Below are 27106 nucleotides of genomic sequence, written 5' to 3' on the forward strand. Positions count from 1 at the left end.
AATAGGTAAACAGTAATTGATAATAGATTGGAAATTTGGTATGGTATGAATTAATTAGCATGATATGAATTAATCTTTTGTATATCATCAAAAGATTTGTCCAAGTAAACTTGAATGATTTTCAGAAAAGAGATATTATGTAATAATTTTCAGACTTCAATTGGGGGAGAGAATTCTGTGAATACAGAATAGTTGCATATTATACCCATCCGAAATGTAATTTTTCTCTCAATTGACTAAGAAATTTGCTCAGTAATTTTTATCTGCTTGATTTCATTCATCAGGATGAACTTATCTATCTAGTTAATTTTTAAAAAATTAATATAACTAAATTGGAAGGAATAAACCTTGAAGATGGAGAGAAGAGGATGCCTTTCCACTATGGTCACAGGAAAATGTGTGTAGAGGTCACAGTAAGAAATGCTGAAGTGACTAGTAAGCCTATAGAAGACACCTTGTGCATTCATTTGCTGAAAGTTGGCAAAGTTCTGCATAAATACTGCATGTGAGCAAGGTGTCATTCTCTGGTGCAGACTTAGTAGAGTGACCAAATGAAGTTGTGTTGTTAATGCTGCATTGCTTCAAAAAATGAAGAATGTTGTTTTTGATAATCTCTTTGTTCCGGGATCATTTTGATATATCGAACTCATGTCACCAGTGACAATAGCTCTCTTAGTGATGACTTTGACATTTGTACGAGGGTTGTTCAAAAAGTTCCCGAAATTTATTTATTACAAAAAAAATACTTCACTTACAATTTGTCAGGGTTCTCTTCAAAGTAGTCCCCTCCCCAATGTATACACTTATCCCAACGGTGTTTCCACTATTTGACAGTCCTGGAATGCTTTTTCCAGAATGCTCATAAGTTCCTCCGTCATTTTTTTCTATCTGGAATGGTTGCAAATCTTTTTCCTTTGAGCGTGTTTTTTAATTTGGGGAACAGGAAAAAGTCACATGCGGCCAGGTTGGGTGAGTAGGGTGGGTGGGGAAGCACAGCAGTCTTGTTTTTGGCCAAAAACTCACGAGTTCTGAAGGACAAATGAGCCAGTGTGTTGTTGTTGTGAAAAAACCACTCTCCGCTCCTCCAAAGTTCTACCCGTTTTCGCCTGATTCTGTTTCTTAGGCATTTCATAACCCTAGGGTAGTACTTTGTGTTGACTGTCTGGCTTGTAAGTAGGTATTCGTGATGCACAACCCCTTTTCATTGAAAAAAACAGTCAACATCACCTTAACATTTGAGCGAACTTGTCAAGCTTTTTTGGGGCAGGGAATGTTTCACCCACCCTCACCATAAGCCTTGGTAATCAACTCAAAAGTTTCCATGAAGGATTTCCCGAGTTTCACACAAAATTTCACAGAACAACGCTGCTCCTTCAAAGAGCTCATTTCAGCAGATCCGATTTTTCACCGAACCCCCACAATCACCACTTCACATAAACGACCGTAACTAATTACCAAAACAAGATATCAACAAATGGGTTGAAACATGTTACTTGGAAGGTTTCTGCAGACAATGCCTCCAAGCAGATTAAAAAATAACCAACTGGAGGCGCGCTATTCAAAAAGTTCGGGAACATTTTTAACACCCCACATACAATCTGTTAACTACTCTGAAACCACTTAACCAATTTGAGTCATCTTTTTGCATACAAATAGAATCCACTTTGGTCTAGGTCATGATAGAATTGGCATTTTAAAATTCAACTTGTCACAAGAACTATAACATTGTGAACTTTGACCTTGTAAACTTAAGTTTATGGACGAAGTTGGCACCAGAGCACATGCTTGTTGGACTTCAATGGACCTTTTTGATTACATTGAAATACATTGATTATTCCCAAGGTTTTTTCTTTTTATAATAAAACAAATTATTTAAAACCTTGCTGATTTATATTTTGTAATATATTTAAATATATTATGAAATATAAATTAGCAAGGTTTTAGATAATTTGTTTTATTATAAATAAAAAAAAAAACCTTGAATAATCAATGTATTTTAATGTAATCAGACAGATCCATTGAAGTGCGACGAGTGGAGCAAAGTGTCTGGCCCATATGGGCAAACCTAATTATTAATGGTGCCATATTATAGTTTAATAAAATCCAACAGATCATTTCTGCAAGTGGCTGTGTATTAACTATGTCTTCTTGACATGACAGTCAATGCAGAGTGATATAGTATTGTGCATGTTCAGAAATCTAGAAGTTCAAGGAAACATGCCAAATATGGTTTTGATGTGCACTCCATGACAAAGCATCAGCTCAAACATTAGACTTTCTGGACACAACACTAGTCAAATTAGTCACCCACCTGGCTTACAGCCATAACCTGCCACCATGTGACCTATTTTTATTTCTTAAGTCAAGGAGCATCTTTGGGTGAAATTATGCAGATGCAAATTTAGTAGTGAGCGAGCTGTTGCGAGCAATATAGTTCTTGCAAAGGAAAATTATGCATAAGTGAGAAATATCGCTGGTGAGAGCAAATTTCTGGTTCTCACACATATCTGATAGGGTTTGGTATTTATTGCGTCTCACCACATACTCTCGTCTGCATAGTTGCACCCTTTGAGGGAGCAACTATGCAGACGCTCCCACAAAGATCTTACCAGTGCTGAAGATGCAGTTACCACTTACAATGTATAGAAGACATCCCAAAAGAGACATTGTGCCAATCCTTCCACAATTAGTTTACGAGAATGACACTTTACATAGATGACCATGAGGAGTACTTTGAAAAAATGTTAAAAAGATGAAGTCAATTACTTATTTTCGTACAAAACTCGGGAATTAAAGTTAAATTCAAATTTGAATTACAAAGGTTATACAAAATAAAGGTTATACATTTCGAGTCCTTATTTCTTTATTTTCTTCCCTTTATTCCGATCAGGAACCACCATGCAACTTGCAACTTGAAGTCAAAAAAACTTCTAAAATTAACGAACAAAACACTATTAGACGACATACAACACAATTAAAAATGATCTTCGGCGCCGACCTGTCTTTATAGGCTACAGCGTCTACAAAGCATTAAAAACTGTTAGTCTTCCACAATATCGGAATAAAGGGAAGAAAATAAAGAAATAAGGACTCGAACTTATGTTTGTATAACCTTTGTAATTCAAATTTGAAGTCAATTACTCTTAATAAACTGCTCTTTATTTTCACTGTTTTAGCCTCTTGTATAAATTTTTAATGTAATTGTATTTTGTAATATTTTTTGTAGTGTATGAATGTATTTAACATAATGTTGTAGATATTATGTTGTGTATGTATGTAATGTTAAAGATGCATAATCTACATGTGATTAACTGACCTTATACTATATTTTGAAATATACCTAGGAATTTTACAATTCATTTGTGAGGTAATAAAAAAGAATTTTGCTTGTATTTTGTTTCAATTGTAATAAGTACTGGAAGAAATTTGTTACACCTTGATAGTTATTTCAACACTTCCTGTCTTAGTAACTAATTTGCATAATTACAGACGGACATTAAATTATTATTCTAGTTTATACATCAATGAAATTAGAATTACATAAAATATTTTTCAATTTAATGAAAATAATAATTACTTACAAAAAACTGTAAACAAATTTTGTAATTCAAAAAGTAAAATTTTACATAAATTATTAGTTCTGTATTAAAAACAAATTCTGGTATGTTTTATCTGATTGTGCTGATCATTTGTGAGTGATGGCTTATACACTGTTTTAAATTATTAAATGCTGATTAAATTATACTGACCTAATATTAGTTTGTAGATTTTTTGCAATTAAATAGTTTTCCAATAATTAATTATAAATATAAACAATTAGCTTAATGAAATTTTGATTTTTTTTTTAATGCTGATTCTGTGTGTTAATTAATCGCATCAACAATATAATAAACATGTACTATCTTAAGAATTTCAGATTTTATATTAAATAGCGAGATCAATTTTTATAAAAAATGATATGAAGGGAGGGTTAAAACTCTAAGAATTTAGTTGTTACTAGCTGTTGAACAAGATTGGAAATTCACATTAATAAAGTAGTTGTAATTTGATTTATGAGAGAATTTTTCTACATGATAATATGAATGCTCTGTTTTTTCTTTACAATGATATTTTAGGAAATATATGACTTAAGACTATGGTCAGCTGCTTCTAACAAACATTTTAAAATTTTTATTTGAAATTATTTACATTTTAATATTAGCTTTATCAATTTTGCTATTTTGGTGATGGTGAGATAGACTCTAAGTAACTACAGTGAGTGTAAAAATATTCACACTGTATACGTAGTATTCTTATACACAAAAAAACTGCATAAACACTACTTTGCAAAAAGAAGTTACAGTATGTGATGGCTAAGTATGATCTATACTTCAGTGGAATATTTTGAGTTGCAGTTATTAAAATTTACTGTTATACATTTCCAAGATAATAAAACAAACAGTATTAGGTCCAATATTTGTGCACAAAGTATTTGTACACATTAAACCAGTGGTTCGCAAAGTGCATGCTGCAGCACCCTAAGGTGCTGTGGCTTCTTCACGGGTGCCACAAAATGTTATAAAATTTTTATAATTTTACTTAATTTAAAAAATATTGACTATTTTGCTATTTCACAAATTGTACTTGTTAGAATTTGACATAGGGTGCCTTGGGAAAATCTGGATTTAGCAAGGGTGCCGAGAATCAAAAAAGTTTAGGAACTACTGCATTAAACACTTGTAGGTAGAAGAGTATGCATGATCAACCACATATAGCATTACTAGGTTGTCATAAGGTGTTACTTCATAAGGAGTTATAAAGATGAGTTGCATAGGAAAAGAACCAACTCTGGAAGAATGGAAAAAAAAAATAGTTCTGCATAATGAGTGTAGATCAGTGGTGTGCAAACCGTGGATTGCAAGAAAATTTTTTGGGGTTGCCAAATTCAAGGAAATGTATTTGACAATAAAAAATATAAGGCTTTTCTTCAGCAAGTATCAGGTACTAGTAAAATAGTGAAATGAAATTATATTATATTATAAAAACAGAACTATATTTTTTTACAAAAGCAATTGTCTGTATTAGTACTGTGAGATCTGGATTTTTATAGCCTGAAATTTTAATTATTTCCACCTCTGTTATACAGCAGCTTAGTCGACAAAATTCCTTAGCTGAGAAAAATATGAGACCCTCTTCCCCTAACTGTCAAATATCTGTTGTTCGTACACCGTGTGCAGATCAACTTGCAGCTTAAGTTTATAGTTAGCATCGGAATTCATCATTTGTTTTGGATTCCGGGAACACCTATAACTTTAATCTCAATCAGCCATCGATCACGTGACCAATTTTCCCATCGAAAAGCTATAAAAGATGCTTCCTTCCCCCACCTCGGAGTCTCGAATCTACGCCACAACTGTGTGTACGGCTCCAACGTCCGAATCCCGCAATGTTTCTGAGTGCCATCTTCGGGATAATTAACTCAATGCCTCGCCTTCGCCGCCTGGAATATATATAGTGATCTATTGCCACTTTTGCGTAGATAATTGGACCTAGCGTATTTATTGGAATCCGTCTCGTACAGAGTTTGCCAAGAGGTATGAACTGGTATTTGTAAACTCTCTCTCCAGTCCCCTTTTCACGTGTATGAGGGTGGAATTGTATTATAATTAGTTTCGATTTTAATAAACCTTGTTTTGTTATAAAATGGTGTTTTTACTTGACTGTCGGCCACACCCTTGGCGCTGCTGACCTCCTCCACTCACGTAATGTGTAACAGAACGTAACTGCCATCCTTTAACAAGTGAGTAGGTCACCGACCTGTCGCCAGAAAGAGAGATACGACTTCCTCTTACCTCCCCGGCTTTCTCACAGTACCTAATACCTATATTTCAGCAACCGGCAAGCAAACAGACTTAGTGATACAGTGGAACCTCGCTTAATGAGCATAATTTGTTCCAAAGTCTTACTCGTAATGCGAAACACTCGTTAGGCAAAACAATTTTTCCCATAGAAATTAATGTAAAATATGATAGTGTGTTCCACACCGAAAAAATGCTCAAATATTTTATGTATAACGTTTATTCAAAAAAAAATTGTACAATATACACTGTTAAGGAGCGTGAATCATCATCATCTTTTCTTCTATCATGGAATGAACCATCCTGGAATAAGAATTCAATTTGCAGAAAAAAAAAATCACAGCTAATATGTTTGATAAACACTCCAAACGATATGCCAAATTCTTTGGTTATGTCAATGCTATAATTAAATATTAGAAATTAATTAATTTGACTAGAAATAGACAGTTATGTTTCCATCTCGTATTAAATTTAATAATTATAAATAGTTAATTTTTAATTCAGACATTTCTAAAATTTAATTTGGAATCGGTCATTAAATTTAATGACCCAAGAATTTGGCGTATCGCTTGGCGTGTTTATTATGTAACGGGCTATGTTTATAAGTAATATGTGTGAACACAAGTTCGGAAAAATGTGATCACAAGCAACACTAAGATGCCAGCGGAAGGAGTGCTAAACACAGACTGATGGAGCATACTGCGTGCGCACAATTTGGGACTTCCCTCTCCTCATCACTCGTTATGCGAAATATTGCTCATTAAGCGAGGCAAACTTTTACAATTTGCTTTGCTTGTTATGTGAAATACTCGTTGTGCAAGGTGCTCGTTAAGTGAGGTTCCACTGTACTGATAATGTTTGCGGCAATTATGTGTTTTATTTAGACCTCTAATAAGGCAGAAACATAAGGTCAAATCCCAGAAAGAATTTTACTTTAACTACATTGACGATTAAAAAAACATCTACTGTCTATCCAGGGGTCACGACAAAATTTTACACAAATTGGGGGGGTTTGAAATGAAAATAGTTTGCTCATCACTGGTGTAGATCATTAAGCAAAATTGCAAACAGATTCCATTCAACTGTTCTATACCTCATAGATGGATACTCAAACACTGGAAGACTTTACAAAGAACACCCATCTCTTAGTTCAATGATGATAAGTGCCTCGAGATTACAGTGGAAGTGGAAAATAGCACTAGCAAGAAGATATCACATAACATAGTCCAAAATGCTTTGTGCCAGAAAGGATGCCATCATAGAACTGACTAAAGAAAATGCTGAATCAGCAAAATAAACTGGAAAAAATAATATGGTTTGCTAGAGAATATCACAGCTCATCCCAGACCTGGAATAGTCACATTTTCTGACAAAATCAGATTCATTATGTTACAGTCCAATGGAACGTGTCTGGTGTTGTGTAAACCAAATACAGAACCAAACAAAGAAAACATTTCAACCAGGTTGAAACATAGTAGAGAATCAGTTATTGTTTGAGGGTATGAGTGTAGCAAGAGTGGATGCTCTACAATTCTTCCATGGTCTAATGGATCAGTATACTTACATCAGCATATTGAAGGAAAATTTGCCCATTAGTGTTTAGATGAGGGGACTTCCCAACAATTATATCTTCATGCAGGACAATGATCCAAAGCATACAGCTTGGAACGTGCAAATACAGTTATTATGCAGCACCTCAATAATCTCAAAACACCACCACAAATTACTGACATTTATGAAATATTTTGCTTATAAAAGTAACAAATTTAATTTTTTGATATTTGAATAATTTTAAATAAAGATATACATTTCCTAAATATATTTGAAATTATTATTTATTTCCTTCCTTTAGGGAGGTGCACACAGATAACAAAACTTAAGGGGACATCGAACATCAGTGACTGCTGCCACAGATCACCTCTTTGGCCTTGACAATTAAAATGGGTGCTCGGTTAAACTTGTTGACATTCAATGTTTCCTTAATTTTGCCACCTGTGTTCTTCTATGTTCATTTTGTCATAAACCTGCATATCATAACATATAATTCAAAGGAAGATCAATATTTTTTTCTCCCCTTTAATTACAAGTATCTTGTATTTAAAAATATTAAAATATATCCACAATGAACTTTTAAAATTAGGAATAAAGATTTTTTATTTCAAGCAAATGTTTTTGGCCTTATTTACTGGCTGCCATCAGACTGTTTAGAAACGTTTGCTTGATTTAAAAATCTTTGTTGCCTGTTTTAAAGGTTTGTTGTGGATATGTTGATACTATACTTAACCAGTTTACACTAAAATATATTTATAAATACTGGAAACTTCAGTATTGAAAGTATTTTAAATTACATAATTGAATTTATAAACAGTATTTGTCAAGTTTAAAACTTCAAACATTGGAATTGATTCTATATTGAAATTGTTCACAATATTTGGCATTGTAAATTTGTATAAGGGAGAAAAAGCCTTTTCCGCAGCGGGATATATATGCAATTCATTAAGAAGTAGGTTGGGAGACAGCACCATCAATACCATTTGTTTCTTGAGATCCTACTTCCAGAAAAGTCAAAAAAATAACAGAAGTAATTAATTTAATTTTATTTAATCCTTTAAAATATTTTATTCAAGACAAGACTAATATTTTATAACTTCTACTCTAATTCTATTAAGTAAGAGTTTTTAACTTTTATTCTATAAGTGGTTAGTGGACTAGGCTAGGCAATTTTATTGTGAAAATTAGTGAGAAACTGAGACTACCTAGTTAGGTAAATTGTTAATTAAATTAATGAGTATCAGTATCTTAGATATATGATGATATTAATGTATGTGATTCATGATTGTCATAATAATAACTAATTACTTACTCATTACTTTACTAACACTAATAATTAAATTACTTATAAATAACTATAGACTGATATGTAGAGCCTATATAAGAAAACTAGTAAGACTGATAGCCACTTAACCACTGATTATCCGTCCTTACATTATTATAATATATTAATATAAATTTATTAGTAGAATTACTTTTGCTATTATTTAAGTTAAAGATTAGTTAGATTATAATTATAATGTAAACATTTAAAGTTAATTATTTCTATCTCAAGTGATAAACCGAACCAAAGTTAAGTTTACTACCTAAATGTGTAAGTTTTACTGATTTATAGTGACCAGTCTAAATAATAAAAGTTTCTTAAGTATTTAAAAAAAATGTTTTATTTCTTTTTAAAAAAAAAACATAAATTGCTGGATAGATAGATAGATAACACTTTATTGCACCAAAAATACATCTGTGCTGGATCCGCGCTGGATCCAGCTGGAATCATGTTGGTCCAGCAAAAATCCAGCTGGATTGAAAACACTGCTGGATTGCAATCCCTAGTTACGCGTCACGTGAGTGGAGGAGGAGGAAGGATGGGGTCGACGATAAGGCGAAGCCAACAGTCAAGAAAGACACCATTTTATAACAAAACAAGATTTATTAAAATCGAAACGAACAAAACTACACTTCTACCCTCATATACAAAAGGGGTCCGGAGAGAGAGAGTTTACAAATATTTGTTCATACCTCTATAAATTCCGTAATAGACAGAGTCCGGTGAATGGAGTCGGAGTCTGGACATTGGCACTTAAAACTTAGTAACTTTTGGGTCCGGTCGATGGCACAGTGCACGTCATACTGGAGAGACGATCGGAGAGCCCTTAGGGGGGGAAGGAAGCGTCTTTTATAGGTTTTTGATGAGAAAACCAGTCACGTGATCGACAACGGATTGCAATTAGGGCCATAGGTGTTCCCGGGATTCAAAACAAACGACGAGCTCGGACGCTAACTGTAAATTATTGTGCAAGTTGATCTACCGGCTGCGAGGGAATAATGTCTTATTGACAGATAGGGGACGATAGTTGCCAGTCAAGGGTCAACATTTTTTTTGGTTATGGAATTTTGTTGATTAAGCAGTTGTATATCAGGAGTGAAATAATTCAGAAATTTAGGTTTTTAATATCCAGATTTCACACAGGTATCTCTTGATTAACATGATTAATTAATCTCTCGATGCTACCATGTATATCAAAATCACGTTAATCAAATATGGTATCTATGTTAAGTAAGACAGCTGGTAAAGCCATGTTAATTAAAACTTCTGCTGCATATATAAAGGGATTGCTGCAATTAATTTCGCACATTAATTGAATCCCATGTTAAACAAAGAATACCTGTAATTGGTTCAGCTGAACATGAAATAGATTTTTGAATTGTTAGGAGTAAGTATAAGATTGTTTGAGTGAGTGAATCACACAGGAACACACAACAAAAATAGATATACTCCAGAATTAGTAAATCCTGTATATCTGTGTTGTGTGTTTCTGTGTGATTTGTACTCTGAAGCAATTTTATGCTTACTCCTAACAATTAAAACCAAGAACAAGATGCAATCAATTACAGATTTTTGAATGTTTTAAATAATAAGAGTGGGGAAAGAGAAATTGAAATGCATTGTCTACATTAAGAATTAATATTTGAAGCGTGCAATGCCATAAGGTTGTAAATGCCATTTTTCTCAAAATATGTTTTATTGAAGAAATGAATTTTAAATGCAATGTTTTTTCCTACAAAAAATATTGTGGCGATAGTGGCGCTCTAAGTGGCTATATTTTAAAGATGAATTTATGTGCAAGCGATAACATTTTAAGTGCCAAAGTGCAAGCCACGTGACTTTTGCTACGTAAAATGTTACGGTTTACATTTACATCATTTTGTTATTCCAATTTGTAACGCAGCGAGTTTTTTACACAGAACCGGATAACCGAATCCCAGTTTATTAATAGTTAACCTGTATCACCTTATTATTTGATATTTCAAAATGATATTCGGACTTCCATTAATCTTTCAAATTTGAAGTTTTTAAATACATTTTAACTTTTATTACACTAAATTAATACCTTATTGTTTATATTTTCCTTTATTTATCATAATTATATTACAATTGATAAAGATTACAGCCCAGTTCAAGTACCAAAACTGTGGGCCCAACATTGTTGAAGCAGTCACTAATAGATTATTGCCAGTTTTTAATGTTAAAATTGATATTGAATTTGTAAATTGTGTTTAATAATTTAAATGTAAGTTTTTGATATTCAAAACCGTTTTTCAGCTGTAGAAACATTAATTTTATGGTTGCAATTGCTTTTGGCATTTACAACTTTATGCACTTGCACAATTTTGGCATTTACAACGTTATGGCTCTAACCCTGTTTTTAAACTTTTTTGTTTCCTTACCAATCAGACTTAGGTGTTTGAAATTAAACCCAATGTTTTATTCCAAAGTGTAAATTGTTAAAATAATTTTTATAACATTTGATTAAAGTTTGTTCATTAGAAAAAGTGTTTTTTCTCTCTCCTGAAAAGTTTGTTTTTTGGCATTTACAACATTATGGCATTGCACGCTTCATTTATTTTCATTTTCAAAGTCAACGTAGTTGAAAGCATTCAATTAACTTGACTTAAAGTTATTTAAAAGTAAAATAATGAATATATAAAATGCATTCAATTAAACAATGTTTGAAGAACAAAAATTACTTGGACTTTATTTTAAAAACATTAAAAACTTTATACAGCAATTTAAAAGATTAGATTTCTCTTTATATATAAATAAAATGCTTTATTTACTACTCTGCAGTGTATATATCACAATTATTAAAATAATAGTAAAGGAGGTCAAGAAAAATAAGATTAATGCCATCAAACAGAGATAAGTTTCTATATTTAAACATTTATCTGTATACGATACTTGAACTCATAAAATTACATGTTATTTTGAAAAGGATAAAGTACAATGATTAGAATAACATACATTATAAGTAATAAAAAACATTATATTTATTCATACATTATAAGTAATAAAAAACACATTAAAATATTATTATTAGCTTGATTGACATAAGTTTACATTAGAATTTTAAAGATATTATTTATATAATAACTTCTCAAATTATTTTAATAAATAGAAAATTTGAAAATGTAAACGTATGAGATTCAAGATTATATAATGGATATAACTTACTTTCCATTGTTTTTAATAATTTTCTTTATTGTAAATATCCTCCTTGGAGAGTTTGTAACATCCTCCATCCGGATGAAGTTTATCTTGCAACTGTAAAGAATCCTCTGGAATTGATTGGATTGTTTTGTTGACAACCAGCTGGTTGCTATGCTTTCTTTTTATGTACAAAATTTTATTTTAAAAAACTATATATTTTATATTACATTTGTCATATAAAACAAATTTTGAAAAATAAAGCTAAAAGATTATTTTTTTTAATAATTTAATTTTTAAATTGTAAATTAGTCAGTTCTAACTAAAACAGCTGAATTAAACTCAATGAGCATGTAAATGTATTCAGTTTTAATAAGGAATTTGTTGTGGGTCTTACCAATGATTTCTTCCTTAATTTCTATTTTCTACAACTAGCCAATACATTTGTTTGGTGCTTTCTAATAATTTAAATGATAGGCTGTAAGTAATGAAGTCATTATGTAAATTAGAGATGATTTCTATAACTTATAAAAGAAATCAAAACTATACAAAAATATATACTTTAGTATCTTTATATGTAAACTCTTCTAACAGCTATTTATAGAAGTGGAAGTAAATAACTCTAATCAATATAGAAAGAAAACATGAAAAAATTAGAGTAGGATAGTAATTTAATTGTAAAAATTAAATACAAAACTCAAAAAAGATTACTAAATTTATTCAAGTAGAAAAATAGTTTTAATGTGAGTTTATCTTTCTTTTTATTGAATTAAAATAAATTTTTTTCATATTTTAGAAATTTTTATTTTTGAGTAAGTTGTTACGCCTTTCTGATTATACTGACGATAAAAATCAGCAGAAAACAACATCAAGAAATAACTACTGATAAGCAAATTTAGTTGATTTTTTTTATAACCGAAAAATTCACAAAATTTTGATGCATATTGTGTGACTTTGAGAAAACTCCGGCATACCACAAAACAAGTGGCATGTCCTACTGTCTTCCGGTGTGATGCTGCTCCATGACAATGCAAGGCCACATGTTTCTGCACAAACACAAGGTCTAATCAGTTCTTTTGGATGGGAACAACTGGATCATCCACCTTACAGTCCAGACCTTGCATCCAGTGATTTTTACTTGTTTCGATACTTAAAGGAGTTCCTTGGTGATCAATGGTTCAACAACAATGAAGAAATGAAAACTGCAGTCACGGATTGGGCTTCTTCACAGGAGGCAGATTTCTTCGAAGTCGGAATTTGAAAAATTGTTGAGCGATACGACAAATGTTTGAACAAAACTGGAAATTATGTAGAAACGTAGATAAAAGTATGTAAAATATGGGAAAAAATATATTTTAATGATATTTACAGTATTTTTCTTCTTATTAAAAAATGGACCTTATTTAAAAAGTCAGCCTTCGTATAAAGGCAATTCTCAGATTCACTAATTTATTACTTTAATGTAAAGACTTATATCTTAAACCAGATATGATTTTTAAATAATTTAACATGTTTAAACAGTTAAATTTACCACTAAATAGCAATTCTTTTACTAGTACACTGCTGTGAGTATTAATAGTTAAATAACTCTGTAATTTACATTTTCTCTCATAGATGATGTATACAATAAAATGCAGCATTAGCCCTCACTTAACACACTACCAACAAATCATTAAAGTTAGACAATGTTGAGCATATTAGTACATCAATTACAGACTAAAAAAGTTCTTAAACTCATCTAGAATACAACAGTTGAAATCGGTCCCAAATCTACTTGAAAGAGGGACGATTAACTTAAGTGAATCCAGCCATAAAATAGCGTCTAAACTGCTTGTTCCCTATACTACAGAGAACAGCTACTTACCAATATAATACCAAGCATAGAATAAGAAAAGTGAATCAGTAGTATGTATGACAATTCAAATTTTAAAGATAGAAGTATCAATAAATTACTCAAATGCACAAGTAATTGGTTTTCATAAAAGGAAAAAAAATATTTACTTTTAGCTTAGATAAAACTGGATCACTTGAAGCAGAATTCAGATATGATAAAAGTGAAAAATGGTATGACATTTCACGGCTTTCCACACTTAAATGTCACTTCAACACATCTGAAATTATTACATCTGTGATGTTTCAAACTGATTAATATTTTTATTGATGCTTAGTTTAATAGAAGCTGTTTAATTAGAAGTGCTAATTAAATAATTACAAGATTTTGTGACATCATAACAGTCAAGCAATATAAAGTTCGGATTTACTATCATCTATTATCTTCATCCACAATTAAACAAAATACATGATGTCATATTATGGAATTTGTCACTTTTTCCAGTAAACAACACAGTAAATTGTGAAGTAGGAGCTTATCTCAACTTTAAATCAAAATTTTCTTACACTGCTGATTTCTTGCAGAATATTTGTATGTTTAAGACAATACTAAGTTTAATAAAGTTTGAAAATTAAAAGTTTTTATCAAAAGAACATACTGTAAGTATATTAAATAATTTTAAACATCTAGTACAACAACACACAATTTCATCATCAAAGTTATCTACTCGTAGCATTACTATGATGAAATCATCTTAGCCGATAAGATATAGAATTAGATAAGTAACTAGTTTTTTGCAGTTTAAGTCATTTGAAAAATCCATTAAATTCTAAATTGCATAAACAAACTCATTCTTACTAAATGACGTTTAATTCTTTTCCCACCTCTAACAAAAAGGTGTTTAAAACAATTCATTTCTAAATAGTAAAAGCATCTGCACTCAGATTTACCTCAAAAGATATGAGATGTTTGTAGAAAAAAAAATTTAGCTTATAGCAAGAAATTAATTTCAAATAAAAAACCTTTTTGGAGTTACTTGGTTTCAACATTAGATGAATCTCAAATTGAAAGGTTTGAAAAAACAGAAGAAAATAGAATCTGAACTTTTACATGCTTATGGTAACACCTGCAAGTATTCATTCAGATCAGCTTATAGGTTGAGATTGTGGAATTTGCTTGCAGTTTATTTTACAGGGTGGGAAAGAAAGTCACCTAACTTCCCTGCTACAGAATATAGAATGTATCCAAAGAATGTACATTGAACACATCATGTAATGTGCATAACTCTAACTGTTCGAGATAGGTCAATAAAATCTTTTGGCAATCAATTCCTCGTGAAATTCTGAACTCTAAACGATGTGTCACACAACTCCCTTCCCATTTACAGTTTCAGAGTTGCATTCAAGATGGTGGCCATGCTTGATTGATTGCCAAAAGATATGCTTGATTGATTGCCAAATTAATTTCTTGCTATAAGCTAAATTTTTTTTTCTACAAACATCTCATCTTTTGAGGTAAATCTGAGTGCAGATGCTTTTACTATTTAGAAATGAATTGTTTTAAACACCTTTTTGTTAGAGGTGGGAAAAGAATTAAACGTCATTTAGTAAGAATGAGTTTGTTTATGCAATTTAGAATTTAATGGATTTTTCAAATGACTTAAACTGCAAAAAACTAGTTACTTATCTAATTCTATATCTTATCGGCTAAGATGATTTCATCATAGTAATGCTACGAGTAGATAACTTTGATGATGAAATTGTGTGTTGTTGTACTAGATGTTTAAAATTATTTAATATACTTACAGTATGTTCTTTTGATAAAAACTTTTAATTTTCAAACTTTATTAAACTTAGTATTGTCTTAAACATACAAATATTCTGCAAGAAATCAGCAGTGTAAGAAAATTTTGATTTAAAGTTGAGATAAGCTCCTACTTCACAATTTACTGTGTTGTTTACTGGAAAAAGTGACAAATTCCATAATATGACATCATGTATTTTGTTTAATTGTGGATGAAGATAATAGATGATAGTAAATCCGAACTTTATATTGCTTGACTGTTATGATGTCACAAAATCTTGTAATTATTTAATTAGCACTTCTAATTAAACAGCTTCTATTAAACTAAGCATCAATAAAAATATTAATCAGTTTGAAACATCACAGATGTAATAATTTCAGATGTGTTGAAGTGACATTTAAGTGTGGAAAGCCGTGAAATGTCATACCATTTTTCACTTTTATCATATCTGAATTCTGCTTCAAGTGATCCAGTTTTATCTAAGCTAAAAGTAAATATTTTTTTTCCTTTTATGAAAACCAATTACTTGTGCATTTGAGTAATTTATTGATACTTCTATCTTTAAAATTTGAATTGTCATACATACTACTGATTCACTTTTCTTATTCTATGCTTGGTATTATATTGGTAAGTAGCTGTTCTCTGTAGTATAGGGAACAAGCAGTTTAGACACTATTTTATGGCTGGATTCACTTAAGTTAATCGTCCCTCTTTCAAGTAGATTTGGGACCGATTTCAACTGTTGTATTCTAGATGAGTTTAAGAACTTTTTTAGTCTGTAATTGATGTACTAATATGCTCAACATTGTCTAACTTTAATGATTTGTTGGTAGTGTGTTAAGTGAGGGCTAATGCTGCATTTTATTGTATACATCATCTATGAGAGAAAATGTAAATTACAGAGTTATTTAACTATTAATACTCACAGCAGTGTACTAGTAAAAGAATTGCTATTTAGTGGTAAATTTAACTGTTTAAACATGTTAAATTATTTAAAAATCATATCTGGTTTAAGATATAAGTCTTTACATTAAAGTAATAAATTAGTGAATCTGAGAATTGCCTTTATACGAAGGCTGACTTTTTAAATAAGGTCCATTTTTTAATAAGAAGAAAAATACTGTAAATATCATTAAAATATATTTTTTCCCATATTTTACATACTTTTATCTACGTTTCTACATAATTTCCAGTTTTGTTCAAACATTTGTCGTATCGCTCAACAATTTTTCAAATTCCGACTTCGAAGAAATCTGCCTCCTGTGAAGAAGCCCAATCCGTGACTGCAGTTTTCATTTCTTCATTGTTGTTGAACCATTGATCACCAAGGAACTCCTTTAAGTATCGAAACAAGTAAAAATCACTGGATGCAAGGTCTGGACTGTAAGGTGGATGATCCAGTTGTTCCCATCCAAAAGAACTGATTAGACCTTGTGTTTGTGCAGAAACATGTGGCCTTGCATTGTCATGGAGCAGCATCACACCGGAAGACAGTAGGACATGCCACTTGTTTTGTGGTATGCCGGAGTTTTCTCAACGTCACACAATATGCACCAGAATTGATTGTTGTGCCTCTTGGCATAAAATCCATTAACAAAATCCCTTTCCTGTCCTAAAAGACAGTTGCTGTGATCTTTTGTGCTGAAATTGTCCGTTTGGCTTTCACTTTGGTTGGCGAAGATGTGTGTCGCTATTCTATTGACTGTTGCTTGGACTCAGGAGTCATGAGAGACACCCAAGTCTCATCTCCTGTAACGATGTGGTTCAAAAATTTATCTCCTTCCTGTTCGTATCGAGTCAAAAATGATAAAGCACTGCCCAATCTTTTTGTTTTGTGATCATCAGAAAGCAGTCTTGGAACCCACCAGGAACACAATTTTCAATAATTCAGTTTCTCCGAAACAATGGTATACAAACTGAACTTGAAACCCGTGGAAATTCAATTGATAACGTTGAAATTGTGAATTGTTGGTTCTCTTGAATTTTGTTATCCACATCGCAAACCAAATCTTCAGAAATCAGAGAAGGTCGGCCAAGGCATGGCTCATCATGCACATTAACCCTCTCATCGTTGAACATTGTCGCCCACTTTCAAACTTTACTGTCACTCATAACATTATCACTGTAAACTTCACAAATCTGATGGTGAATTTCTGCTGCTGCCAAGTTTCTTGCACTCAAGAATCGAATAACAGATCGTATCTCACAGTTGGCGGGCGACTCAATTTTCTTAAACATTATAAACTTCTACAGCTCAGTACACAGACAGATGATATGGCTGCAAATGGCATCTAAATGCATGCCAAGCTTGCTCTGAGTGAGCTTGCTCTTGCACATGCACACTGCCATGATCACGCGTCATTCTCACTCTCATTCACAAACGGACCTTATTTAAAAAATAGCCCTTGTATATATACAGTGGTGCCTCGAATAACGGACGCTGCGAACAACGGACTTTCCGGCATAATTGGTGACTGCTTCATGTGTGTGTTCTTTAATAGCGGTAGCTCTGCGTCTTCACTACTACGGGAGTGCGCTGCTGTTTGTAGACATTTAGGAACGACGGTGAAAGAAAGAAAGATGGCGGCACCCGCAGTATCGATAGTATCGTGATGGAGGAATCTATACTTCTAAAATATGAGCTTTAAAAGGCAAAAGAAGGGTCCCAATTGTAAAATTTAACCATAAATGGATTATTTGTTGAAAGAGCATTCAAAATAGCCTAGAAAAAAAATTCGTAAAGACACTTACATTACCGCGTGCTCTAACTCACATTTTCACAATTTCTAAATTCTCATTCATAAAACCACATAATGGACCCGGAAACGAAACTATCTGAGCCATAGAGGATGCCACGTTGCTTTCCACCATAAACTACTGCTACAAGTGGCCATTTTTGTCATTCGACGGCGTGCACTCCCACCGGAATTTAGGAATGCATTCCGCAGGAATTTTTAAACGGATGTTGCTCGCGCAGAGTTACGCGGAGGAATAAAAGAACGCATCCCATGTTCATTTTTTTATGATACAGTACGGTTATTTTGCGCTGCGGAACAAATTAGATGTTTTAACATGTATTTCTATGGGAAAATGCGTTTCGTATAACAGACGTTTCACTTAACGGACGTGCACCTGGAACGGATTAAGTACGTTATATGAGGCACCACTGTATTATAAATATCTGATACAAATGAAAAGATTCTTTATTTGTAGAATAAATATTAAAATTTTAATATTGAATAGTTTCATGTAATAATGTTTTTGTAATGTTTCAATTGAAAGTTTTAAAATAGAATTTTCTTATACAGATTTTAACTTTCAAGAGCCATAAAATAACTTTTTTAAAACATCTGATTATATTAAGATCCATTAATATGTATATTAGAAACTCCAATATAAAGTGCTCTAATTTCAGTTATCTTTGTGATAATTATTAATGTGTCTCCAGGTTCTGTTATAAGATTAATTAATACAATAAACAACAACGTACGGTTATCAGATAAGATAGTTTTTGTAGACATAGCAACCTAATAAGGATGATTTGTAAAATTTTATATGCAAAGATTGGGTAGTTGGCAATAAAGCTTGCTTTTAATCAAAGAAACAGTAGTAAATTCCTTGTATAATTCATGAAACTGCAAATTATAAACTATTTATGTTTCTGAAAGTGGATTCTTTTCAAACTATGAATTTGAAGCATATAAAGATGAAGCTTAGAGCTTCAAAAACATTTATGTAATGATTACTGTTTTAAGATATTTATTTTGCTACAAAGATTATTAGATGAAGAGTAAATTATGCAGCAATTTGTATAAAATTTGACAATCCTAGATCTGTGTTGCTTCCCGATATCTGGTACTGTACATTTTAGCATGCATTGATCTCGACCACAATCGATGCACCAGTGAATGGGTTAATAACCTTTTACCAGAATGTCTGGCAACCACCTAACAGGATGGCAGAAGCAAATGGTGCCACGTTGGCATTTGCAGACATGTTTGGCATTTCAAGGTAACTCTGGGTTAATATGGACGAGAGTAGTAAAAATAGCTTTAATAATATAACTATAGAGGGGGCTATATTTCTTCGTCGGAGCTTGCCATATTTGCGACAAGTGCAACGTGCGTCGGTCGTTGCACCGACAAACTTGTCGGCAAATGGTGGAACACGTTTTAGTACATTGCGGTTTGTCGGCGTGCCGTTCGATGCATATTTGAATGTACCCAATGCTCTTATGATACAATAGAGAAGCAATGGCTACAATGGATTAATGAATGAACATTTTAATAATTATCAAAATGACTATTTCAATTATTCACCTAGCTTTTTATATTTTCACAGCCTTTTTAGAATACTGGAATATGTTTTGCTGTAAACTTGAATTAATTGCTTATTATATCTTGACGTGGCATAAATTTGGCTAATGTTCAGACATACCCTGTAGGTCAAGTGATGAAAACAAAATCGGAGATCAGATTAGTATGCTTTTATTGACATTGGAAATGCATTTTGGACTTACAGTGCCTCATCAGTCCAACCACCTTGTGTAGATGACTAAAATTATATAATACAGACAAATTTAATTGTCAGTTACAAAATATTTAAATATTTATCACACATGTAAACTGTGCCTATAAGTAGAATTTGTAGCACATATAAAGATAACATGATGATCCTGCTCTTAACGACGATAGTTACCGTGAGACTGCATATCTACCTATTTAATTTAGACATCTTTACAAATAATTCTAGCTTACACTTATATAATTTTCTTACCTCCTAAATAACAGATTTTAGAAGAAAACACCAACCGGTTATAATACACAACTATAAAATTTAATTTGCGCAATACTAGTTAATGGCATTATATGATCTTCTTGTTCTCAATGGATTTCCTTTTGCTTATTATACATTGTAATTTTTCCATCTTTATTGCTTCTCACACTAGCAAATCTAAATTGTCACTGATAATCAGAATGTAAATGATAATTTATACTATATTTTATGAAATAATCAATAGTATAGTTTTGTCTTCTTATTTGTATATTTATTTAATATATATTGTAGTAATTTAATAATAATTTTCTGTAAACTAAACTGTTTTATTTTAAGAATTTTTAGATTAATTGAATAATTTATTTCCTCTCATAAATTGCACATTAATTATTTTAAATTTGATGAATTTTATTTAATAAAAATGTCTTTCGGATAAAAAATTTACCTCAATTAGATAATAGAATTTGTTGTTTATATTAAAGTTATCTAATCTTGAAATTTATTGCAAAATAACAGGTTCAAATACTATTGGTTACATTTCTTGAATCAATTTTAAACAAAATACAATGATTATTTTAAATAAAAAAAACATTTATAACAATTTTTAATTGTAATTTATATTTCTTTTTTAAGGTAGGCAAGCATGCGAGAAAACATCCTTTTTATTTTTGAGAAAAGAGCTTCCAGTTCGCTTGGCAAATATTATGAAAGAAATACAGTTATTGCCAGAAAGTTTATTAAGAATGCCATCTGTTATGCTGGTTCAAAGCTGGTAACTTTTGATTTTTTTAAAATCTAATTGTGTGTTACTCTTAATGTTTGTTCGAATTAATAATAATTTCTAGATACTTGCGGGTTAAGTCAAACGTTTCTGCTAAGTTTAATGGTTTATTACATGCCAATGAAGAAATAAACAAATCTTATTCAATGTGTTAGTAATTCAACACTCTCTATCACAGGAAGTGCACAGAAAGGAATTGAAAATAAGAATTATATACCTTATTGTTCAGTTAGTAAATACATTTTTGGACCAATTACATCAGCAGACATAAATATCTGTATAAATGGAATAGATTTCATTCTCCAAAATTTGGGTTTATCACAAAATTTATGAAATACATAAAGCTAGAAAACAAAGTGTGAAAATTCATGCTTTATGTTAAATACATAACACATGATTATTAATCTGAATTGCTAGTAATTATCATTTGAAATATCCAGGGTAGAATTGAACTATTTAAATTGATGATCTTTTAAAACATCTGCCTAGAATCGAGTGTCAAGTTAACATGCAAATGCGTTTCCAGTTATCCCATCCAAAAACAAATCTACTCCTGTAGACATCATAAATTTGAATGTATGTATCATGATCCAAAAATTTACATACTTTTTCTCAAATTTAATTCGAATAATAGAAATTAAAAAGTGTAAATATATATAATGTACAGTACATATTTTGAAATATATGGATTAGGATGTGTAATGAAAATATTCATTGTAATATTTATTATTAATAAGTATCAATATAAGAGACCTTCCAAAGGAGTGCTACCATTTTAAATTACTGTAATTATTTTTATTATTATCTGAGAAGTGTGCAACATACACCACTTGATAGAGTAACCATTTGAGTTTCATCTCTCGTCTGCATTCAAATGTCTTGTTGTCTACTACCTTTAGGAAGTGGCACAGACGAAAATTTTGACTCTACAATGGAGAAAGCATTTTGTAAAGTTGGAATCGCTCGTCATCGTGTAACAGGAGTAACTGTGGTAGCATTGTGGCCGACGTGGGGAAATGACGATGGGTATGCCGTATTACAAAATATTATGCAGCTTAAAAAACCAGATAATAAAATAATTACAAACAAGCAATTATTTATTGTGACATTAAAAATTGCAGCCCGGCATTGTGACAATCATATTTTAAATTAATTTTTTTTAATATACAATATATGCTTGCCACCTCAAATTAGTAGTGTCTTGCCTCTGTACATCATACTTTTCCATTAGCAATAGTGTTGTGCCAGTCATCCAACTCCTTTTGGGAAAATTTTTTAATTGAAATAATGCAACTTCTGGTTTGTACTGGAAGTTTGTATATAGTTAATTGGGGCCTCCTGCCCCTAAGGTTTCCATATCTGGTCTTATCTTTCATCTATCTAACAATATTCTCAAGATTATGGAAAGATGGATGGACAACATTGGGAATTTATAGGTCTATAACTTCTTCAAATTGCAGCCCAATCACAATAAAAAAAACAAAGAAAATTATTAAAGTTTATATGTATATGTTACTGGCAAAATCCGATTTTATGCCAAAGCATGTCAGGCCAAACTAGTTTAGAATTATTATTCAAGTATATTAATGGTTAAATATATTAATGGTTCAAATAAAATTAAAAGGCAATCAATTAGATGAACAATATTTATTCAAGCATAGTCTACTTAATTATAAAAAACGGGGTTAATGTTACCCTAGATATCGAAGGTGGCGGCTTGTCTCCGATTCCAGCGATCAGAAGACGGGGAACAGTGGGGACGCACGTTCTAACCTAACCTAACCTATTCTAGTAAATTATCATAATTATTAGAATAGGTTAGGTTAGGTTAGAATGTGCATCCCCACTGTTCCCTGTCTACTGATCGCTGGAATCGGAGACGAGCCACCACCTTTGATATCTAGGGTAACATTAACCCCGTTTTTTATAATTAAGTAGACTATGTTTGAATAAATATTGTTCATCTAATTGCTTTTTAATTTTATTTGAACCATTAATATATTTAACCATTAATATACTCGAATAATAATTCTAAACTAGTTTGGCGTAAAATCGGGTTTTTCCGGTAACATATATACATTTAATACAAAATGCAAGATATAGTGCAAAGCTGTTAAGGTATTGGCCTACAATTCTGGGGGAAGGCAGGATTGAATCTAGGGCAGTTAAAAGATCCTGGAAATTTTTTGTAGGTGGTAGCCTCGGATACGTCAAGCCCATTTCTCGTCACTCGGTCGTCCATGCCGTGGGTCTGGCCAAATCCACAATTGATATGAAAAAAAGCCCTCTTAGTGCCTACAGGGTGGAAAGGGCCAAAATACAAAATAGTGGTGAATGTGAATTGGAATATTTTCCTTTTATATATGATTTTTAAATTTCCATAACATTTGAAAGATTTCTCCTCATAAAGAGATTAGAATTACTAATGAGCAGTTGCACTGTTTGAGAGAGAGAACCATAATAATTAAAACGGAACTCAAATAGGATGGTCTTAAATTAAAACATCAATTTAGATTTAAATGCAATTAATTACTTGATTTTCAGTTTGCATTTTAATGTTCATTAAATTTAAGTTTTTAAAATTTAAATAGAATTGAAAATTCAGTTTAAATTCTTTAATTCAAAAGTTAAAACATTGTTTGCGTAAAATACTTTACAGGTACGAACAAAGTTTTGAAGAAATCTTGGAATTTGAGAAGGAGTCTCCCGATAACAGTAAAATTTTATTCGAGTAAGTTGCCATTTTTATCTGCTTTATTTGTTTTGAATGCATTTTTAATTAATTTTTCAGTTTAAATGTATTATAAATTACAAAATACATATATAAACAAGAACATCTATCAAAAAACCTTGTAACTTTTATATAAATCAGAAAATAATTGCATTGATTTAGAATTTGCAAATGACAATTTACATCACTTTCATTCAATTTTACATATAACATTTGGTTATATTTTCAACAAGAAATTAATGAAAATTTTTGATTAGTTTATTTTCTTATCTCAATTTTCTGTAATAACTATATCGTTGATGCTATCGTTTTTCACAAACCGAACATATAAAAGTTTAGTTAGCGTTGCATAGTTATGACAATTAATTTGCTAAGTTTTATAACAAATACATCATTTAAGAAAAGTCGAATGCATTCATAACTATTTACAATCTCCTAAATTATATTTTTGTTCTCTATTAACACAACGTACAATATTATAATTGGTAATGAACAAGGTTTTTAAGGTCCACCGTTCAATCCCACAGAAATTCGTTTTGGAATTCTCTGATCTCTCTGAAGGATGCCATTTTTCTCTCGGATTCTTGTCTAACTTCAGCTACCTTCAAAAAAAAAAAAAAATAGACGAATCTAAGTGATCGAGTATGTCTGAACAAATGTTGCACACACAAAATGACATGTAGAGGAAGCACCTCTGCAGGATTGGCAGAATTGCAAAAGTAATAGTGCTTAGGAGGAAATATTTAGTTTACATACAAATGATAAAAACTGGTTGCAATGCTGGCTAAGAAACATAGTTCTTGCTGAAAACTTTTTTTTTTTTTTCACTTCTTTGAATTGTACATTATTTTTATATATAAAAGAATATCTCAATTACTGAACCAAGTTTGTACATTAACTATAATATGATATTTGCAATATAAAAGAAACAGCTTGAAAAAGTACAAATATACTTTATTTAGTAAGTAACAGAAGTAAAATTGGTCCTCACTGGCATAAATAAGCGTATGTTTACGAACCAATAACTATTTCATCAAACTTATATTGGTCTCTGCAGAAGTCTTGTGGTGTCTTTTGATGTATTATACACCCATTTGAATGTACATGCATTGTTTGTTCATTTTGAAAGACGCAAAAACTCGTTCTCTCAAATTTACAATACTCAACAATTAGGGGATACTGTATTATCAGTCCAGTAACTGCAATAGATTTGACTTTTGTTTTAAGTAATAGTAATAGATAAATAATAAATTCGGTATAGTTTTTCATCACTAAATCATAATGAACTTTATTAAAATCTAATAAATAGATTCCCATTCTGGGACTATTATAAGCAGTGGAGAAACAAAAGGGAAGAATCAGAAATTCTCTACAAAATAACATCATTCTGAAACTTTAAATTGATTATTATAAAAAGATGTTCTTTGATTTAAATTCTTAATTACAATTTCATTTATTTTAATAACAGTTTTTATACAAATCAATAATAATAAATATTACTGTAAACTTTTAATTCAAATTACAAGAGACCCAGCAAAAGTTTTGAATTATTAAAAATGTCTAATACCAGTAATCATTCCACCCCAAAATATCGATTGCATTTCTATAAATCAATTAATTTCTATCTGCAGTCCATCTGCTAAGTTACATGTAGCACCATCTGTTGGCAAAAATTTAATAAAATATATATTTTTAAAAAGTATACTTTATCTTTTTTTTTCTGTAATTAATTACTACAACAATGACACATGTCTTTTTTGTGCTAAATCATTACTGAGACAGGCAGTGCATAGTATTGCCAGCATGGAATCAAATGACCTGTGGAAACTGTGTTTAATTTTCCATATCTAATGACTTGGGGTTTTTTGTTTCCGAACGGAACTTTCTTAATTCTAACAAGTGCCCTCCGGTAGTCAAGTGGATAAAATCACCAAACACGTAGTTAGTTAGTTGGGGGGCACTATAGTCGCTGAGGCTGTTGGCGTGTTTTAAAGTGAAGTTGTACCTGTTGCAGCTAAGTTTTCGTAATTGCTTTTTATTATGAATAAATTTGTTAAATCTAAAGAGTGTGTGGATCGGGATAGTGCCAAAGGAAAGGAAGCAGCTTTTGAGAAGAGCGCAAGGATATTAAGAACACCACCAGGTAAACGTTTGCGGTCCTGTTCCACTGGAAGTGCTGTTAAAGCAAGAGACACTAGAAAGAATTTGGATCAAGAATTATTCTTAGAAGAGATAAGAGGTATGTTGAGTGAAATGAAGGATGCTATAGAATTAAAAATAGAGACGGAATTACATTTAGTAAAAGACAATTTTGTGCAAATGAACGATAAGATTAATATACTGACGGAGAGAATCAATAAATTAGAATCCGTGCACGACTGTGGAAATGACCGTAACAATATGCAAATTATCACTACTCTAACCAAAAGAGTTAACACACTTGAAAGCAATCTAAGGAAAAGAAATTTGGTATTGTTTAATGTGGAGTTGAATGATAGGGAAAATCTTTTTGATACAGTATCGAAGTTAATTCGGGATGTTGTTGGTTTATCGAATGTCCTTTTTGACTGTGTCAGACTTACAAAAAATACCAGAAATAATACGATGGTTTTGGTTACCTGCATTTCCATGCAAGCGAAAAGAAATATATTGAGCAGCTGGAGGAGTAATTGTACCAAATTGGATGTTTCTGACTGGAGGAAGGCAGTGCACATAAGAGAGGACCTTTCCGTTGAATGTAGAGAGAAGAGAAAACAACAGATGGGTAATTTAAGACAGGCCAGAAAGGAGGGGAAAATTGCATATTTCAAAGGCGATAAATTGGTGATAACCCTGCGAATGTTTCCACCTGACAGGGATAAAGATGAGGATAGCTGTGCCAGTGATTCTTTTTTAGGAGTAAGCATGATTCATTAAAAGTTCTCAGTTGGAACGTGAACGGATGGAAGAAGGAATATGAAATGGAGTATTGGAGCATTGTGAGAAAGTTTCATATCACTTGTTGGATGGAAACCTGGTTGGGTGAATTAGATTCAAGAAAGCCACCGACAGATGTAAGTAATGCATACGAATTTTATAAGATTAACGCTACTAGTATATTCGATAAAGGGCGAAAAAGAGGTGGGATGGTACCGACGATTGATAAAGAGTTGAAAGAGGTGGTGGTTCATCCCGTTGAAGATTGGTTGTTTGAAGTACACTGGAAAAGTATTAAATGTTATAAGTTACTTGAGTCATTTTTCTTCATTTTGAAAATGAATCAAACAATATTTATTGGGTGATTTTAATGGCAGAATTGGAACTTTGAATGAA

General features: G+C 31.5%; 2 protein-coding genes across 3 annotated transcripts in view; both read left to right on the forward strand.

Annotated features, from left to right (window-relative positions):
* The window catches only part of LOC136987102 (deoxyuridine 5'-triphosphate nucleotidohydrolase-like), a 359911-nt gene that overhangs the window by 249791 nt on the left and 83014 nt on the right, over positions 1-27106 (forward strand). The gene's annotated exons all lie outside the window — the stretch shown is intronic.
* LOC136987090 (pyruvate dehydrogenase (acetyl-transferring) kinase, mitochondrial-like) overlaps positions 1-27106 on the forward strand; it is a 40651-nt gene that overhangs the window by 3760 nt on the left and 9785 nt on the right. For both annotated transcript variants that reach the window (XM_067284752.1, XM_067284753.1), the window contains exons 2-3: positions 20916-21054; positions 23723-23794. In XM_067284752.1, coding sequence (XP_067140853.1) covers positions 20916-21054; positions 23723-23794 — 211 coding nt within the window. The remainder of the gene's footprint in view (positions 1-20915; positions 21055-23722; positions 23795-27106) is intronic.

This window comes from Centruroides vittatus, unplaced genomic scaffold, assembly GCF_030686945.1.
Source record: "Centruroides vittatus isolate TY-2023 unplaced genomic scaffold, ASM3068694v2 scaffold_1444, whole genome shotgun sequence".
Taxonomy (NCBI): domain Eukaryota; kingdom Metazoa; phylum Arthropoda; class Arachnida; order Scorpiones; family Buthidae; genus Centruroides; species Centruroides vittatus.